The 5350-nt window shown below is 43.1% G+C and overlaps 1 protein-coding gene across 1 annotated transcript in view; it reads right to left on the bottom strand.

The window, feature by feature from the left end:
- Window positions 1-2300, bottom strand: part of nfixb (nuclear factor I/Xb) — a 123629-nt gene extending 121329 nt beyond the window's left edge. Inside the window, exon 1 of the mRNA XM_080906374.1 lies at window positions 2149-2300. Within this exon, the coding sequence (XP_080762500.1) occupies window positions 2149-2175 (27 nt within the window). The 5' untranslated portion in view covers window positions 2176-2300. The remainder of the gene's footprint in view (window positions 1-2148) is intronic.
- Between the last annotated feature and the right edge of the window lie 3050 nt (window positions 2301-5350).

Raw genomic sequence — 5350 nt, 5'->3', positions numbered from 1 at the left:
TATAATTTATTCAGTACTAATACAGCTTCACCATCCAAGTCCTGAAGTCAGCACCCTAAGTAGCCTTTAATAGCTTCTTCAATAAAACGAAGAATTAAATGGGAAAATAATAAACTCTCTGGGCTCTACGGGCATCATGATCGGGGAGACTAATGTTTTTAAATGGAAACCAGACATGACTTGTGCCCGCGTGGGACGAACCCAGAAACATCCCTCTCGGCCCGTCTGGTAGCAGAGTCTCATACAATGTGAGGAAAACACTTTCTTTCTTTCTTTCTTTCTTTTTAATAAAACCACTGTAAAAATCAGGAATGAATTACACATAAAACAGCAGCCCTGGCAGTCCACTGTCAGCCGAAACCAATGAGGGATAAACAAGTTTGTCTTTATAGGAGTAAGACATCCAGCAACTGTTTAACACGGGGGAGGTCAGTGAAGGAAATACCTGCAATAACAACAATAATATATAATAATAATAAAAAACAAACAAACAAAAAACCTTCTTGATGTTGAAATGAAAACTTGAAGAATGCCATGTCAGAACGGAGACTTTGGATTTTATTTGGCTTTGCGAAATACGCTCTGGTGAGAGAAATGATGACAGTTTAACATGGCTGAGGTTAGAAAAGATACAGATTAACTGCATGGAGAGGGAAGCTTCAAGAACAGTCTGAAATGTTACATTTATCTCCAGCCAACTGTGCCGCAAAGCAAGAAGCTGAACTCGCACCGCTTTGGAAACTGTAGTTTTAGGGAAAGATTTGGCGTGTTAGCACACGTGACGTGTCAGCTAAATTAATATGAATAAAGCTGATTTTTTTTTTTTTACTAAGAGCCAACTTAGTAAAAAAAGTTACATGTATTACAAATAAACTGGAGGCAAAGTACATGAAATACAATCTGCTAAAAGTAGTATGCTGATATCATTTCACTGAACGGATATAAGAGATGAGCGCTCTCTCTCTCTCTCTCTCACGCACACACACACACACACACACACACACACACACACACACACACACACACACACACACACACACACACACACACAGATTTAAATAAAGTTTAAATAGCTACTTAATCATCGCTCTGAGATATCTCTTCACACTGATCGCTTCATCAGGTCTACAATAGCAGCAAAGGAACACTGACAATTGCTCGAATTAAATATGACGTGTGCATTTTGCAGATGCAGGAAACGGCATCCCTCAATATTTCTGACCCGAAACAAAAGCAAAGTGCTAAAAAAGTGAAGTCACTACCTGGACTTTATTTCACCCTGCAACGCGAGGAAGCGCCACACACAGCTGTCTATACGTTCAAGGTCAGAAAGAAAAAGAAGCACGTGCAAATACGCGTTTGAAATCGATCCTGTCACGTGTTGCGTTCAAGTGAAAAAGAGATGGTATAGCAGCAGAGCAAGAAAGAAAGAAAGACTATTTCTAAAGGCGCACGCAGGACGTATACTGACCAATTATAATTACGCGCGCGCGCACACACGCGCGCGCACACACACTCTCTCTCTGTATTCCTCTCAAACACACACACACACACACACACACACACACACACACACACACACACACACTTCAGGCTCCAATCTCTCGTTTCTCCCGGTCTCAGTCCCACATGAAAACAGCCCTAAAGGCGGCGGTGTGCGCCCCTGCTCACACCCCTCTCACCGGCCAAAAAAAAAAAACCCTCCCTGCGTTTCTCGCCACTTCAGAAAAATCTTAACAGCAGTCAAATTAAACTCCGCTCCACGTCCTGTCTATTCCACCGCTCTGCTATCTCCTCCTCTCACGGGCTCCCCTCCTTCTTTTTTGTTTAAAAAAAAGAAATACATTTCGGGAGAAGCGCCATTTTCTCTCCCAAAAAAAGAAGAAGAAGAAGAAAAAACCATTTGCGATGGAAACGCACGGGAAAAAGCTTCGTGCGACCGAGCGCGCCGCGAGACGAGCCGCCGGGAGAGCTGAGGATAAGTTTGAGTGGAAGAAAGACGCTCGACACAACCACGAAACACACGAGGAAAGGCAGAGTGGCACCGCACTGAATGCACGTATATATAAATATATATATATATAAGAGAAAACCCCGGCGTCCCCACTGTAAGCTACCCAAACAATGAAATAAGAGAAGACAGTTTACCTGTGTCAGGCAGTACGGGGAGTACATGGTTATTTTTTAGGAAGGAGACTTGGAGAGCTTATTTAAGTTGGATGGAAGCTCGGTATGGTGCTGCATTGCAATCGCTCGCCGTCCTGTTTCTCTCACTCCATGCTGCTGCAGCTTACAGTAACCCCGCCTAGAAAGTGAAAGCTTGCACAAACTTTCAGGGAAAAAACTTTGTCTCCCTCCCCTCTCCTCTCTGCTCTCCTCTTCGCAGGACTTTTATCGCTCCCCTCTTCTATCCTACTGAAAGCCCCCCCCCACACACACACACTCTTTCTATTTTTCACGCAGATTGAAGTTCTTCTTAGTAAAATGTTCGGATTTTGCCACAGCATGAATTTTGCTTTTGGGGACTCTGAATCCGCTGTGCACACGCTCCCCCGCGTCTTTAGGTTCGCAATACTGTGCTTTCGAGCTGCGTTTACTGACCCGTGCATTCCATGTTGAGAGCAAATAATTACCAGAGGGCAGATGAGCCGGTCAGTTGAGAAGGAAACACGTAAATGCATCAGCAGAGTAGATGAAAGTATATAATTTGAGGAATATTGTGAGAGCACCTCTGATTTCACTGACTTTTTAAATATGCGATGGCCAAGCATGCATTCAGTTGCATAAAACCTCTTAACATAATTCTGCTGAAGGTCCTGATCACAGGAATTCTCTCATGCATAAGTTTACATTTGATTGCACACTTAAATTCATTTACAGGCATTCAAATCGATGCGTCATCTCATTGCTGCTGTTAAGTTAAGTCTATTTATTTACTGAACCAGAGTTGACCCAGTCTGAAAAACCCACAACTGTAGCTTGAAAAACCAGTGAAGTGAGTCCAAGCCAAACAGTTACTGTAGCGTTCACTATGAAGTAGAAAACAGCGAAGACAGACGTATAATCACAGTCTTTGAGCGGTATCAAAATACTTCACTGGGGTGTGTGAGGAAAAACACACACACACACACATGAACGGTAGTGAGGGGTACACATATCACATAAAAATCATAAAATAACATTTCTTGGAGCAGGTCCCGAGTGTGGTACAGTGGGAATTTGGGTGGGAGTGAAGTCATTGTGGAAGAAGTGGAGCTGAAATTTTAGGCCTGACGTTAGAGTCCCACAGATTTATGAGGCCTACTGCTTGTGCATTTTTTATTAAATACTGCAAGCCTCTGCAGGCGAAACAAAGAGATCTGGGCTCTGTGTGGCCAATTACTGCACGCGGCCAGATACTCGAGCCAGAGGCGCAGGCGGGGAGGGAGAAAGTGTGTGGTCAGGAGCGCATGTAACGCCACAAAACTGTAACCTCTCGCCCTCGCCGTCGCACAAGGTTAGAATGCCAGCATTCCTTTTCTGTGAATAGGATACATGACTAATGTGAACCACACACGCCCTACAACACATTCACACACAACTTTTGGTTTCCCTTTGGGCAGGTGTATTAACTTCATAACCTGCCTGCAACATGTGCGGAAATCTCTTTGTTTTCAGCTCGCTTTGGTAGCCGAGTGCAAAAGGTTACAGCCTCTGCTCTCTCCGTCCTTTATGGAGCCGACTTGCATGCTCCGCACGCAAACACTCCTCTGCCGTCGCTCCTTAAACGAGCCACACATTTAGTGGTCTGTGTGAGTAAATCTCTCATTAAGTAACACATGGTAGAGCCATATGCTATGGTTGGTGGGTCTGCCGCGGCTCTGCTTTTTCACACGCTTCGCATATACATATTTACCACTGTTCCAGAGTGGCCAGCGCTGTTAGTGACTTCACCCACCAGCTTGGTGCTGTTGTGCAGTCGCACCAGAACTGAGGATTTTATTAAGAAAGTGTCACAGAAGTGAGCAGTAACGATCTCGCAGCCGCTGTGGCCGTGTATCGCGGGGAGGCTTTAGGCTGTGGGTGTGCAAAACAGGCTGTATGAGGATGAAAGTAACCACAAATTTGACGGAGACCCGTGCGCACAGTATTACAGCCGGTGTTGATACCACAACTGTCTATAGGTGGCAACACAGTGGAGCGGAGATAAGTAAGTGTGGTTGCAATGTCTGGCAGAGCAGATGTCATCTCTAGCAGCGCGTCGTTTACATACACTGCACATGCGAGGCTTTGCTTGAAGTAGTTGTTCCCAACCAGGTGGAATCGCCTGTAAACACATCCCTCTCACCAAAGTCACCCTCTAACTTAAGTTCCAAAAGATGCCTCCTTTAATTAATTAAAAAAACAAAACAAAAACATGAGCAGTGCATGAATACACTTTCTAGCAATCTTTTATTTTCTGTTTGTCTAGTTTCACGCACAGACATGTAAGCAAATAGTTTAAACTAAATATCAAAATTTGGGGGGGATTTCAAAATCTTTTCATTGGCTGTTAGTCACATTGGATAAACATCACTTCTGGTCGATTTTAGAAAAATTCAGACATGTTATATTGGCAACATATTATAAAAAGACAAAATATTACAAGTTTCCCTTGCTTTAAAAGCATGGAGTAAGCCAGTTCCAGTGAGTAAATTTAAGGTGGTTGCAATTATTTGTTTGAACTGTGAACAAGGAATTGAGCACACGACCCACTTAATACAGTTAGTACATCTTAGTTTAGCTCCATTCACATGAAAACCACTCATAAAATGTGGATTATTAAAAGGCTGCTATAAATGTTTACAAGGTTTACACATATTATTAACCACAAAACTGTGTTTTATGTCACATTCTAGTGGCTCATGCAAATACAGTAATACATCTGAGTGACAACCCTTAACATGATCACTGTTGCTAGCTAAAATTTGAAGATGACCCACTGTGTCTTGCTTATTTTCTGTCATTTGCACTGCATTGTTACAGAGGTGGATGCTCATATTAAACTTGACCACGAGGTCAACTTGTGTAGAAGTAATCTGTGTGAGCCCAAAGAGCAACGCAAATGTTTTTTTCTACTCTTGGCTCTGTATTATGCCAAGGAGAAGCCCCACCCACTTGATGTTCTTTGTTTGGGAGGGGTAGCCAATGAGATTGAAGTTAGCATAAAAGGAGGGTGTTTTTCAAACGAAGAGCTGCTAAAACAGCTTGTTTTAGACAGTGACTGGAAGATAAAGACGAATCATTTAGACTCTCAAAAAGCTCAGTCATGCAAGGATAGTCTAGTAGAGTGGAAGAATAAAAAATACAGAGCTGGAAATGACCAAAATAG

This window comes from Rhamphochromis sp. 'chilingali' (assembly GCF_963969265.1).
Source record: "Rhamphochromis sp. 'chilingali' genome assembly, chromosome: 15".
In the NCBI taxonomy this organism is placed as follows: Eukaryota; Metazoa; Chordata; class Actinopteri; order Cichliformes; family Cichlidae; genus Rhamphochromis; species Rhamphochromis sp. 'chilingali'.
This window is presented reverse-complemented; position numbering and strand designations above follow the sequence as displayed.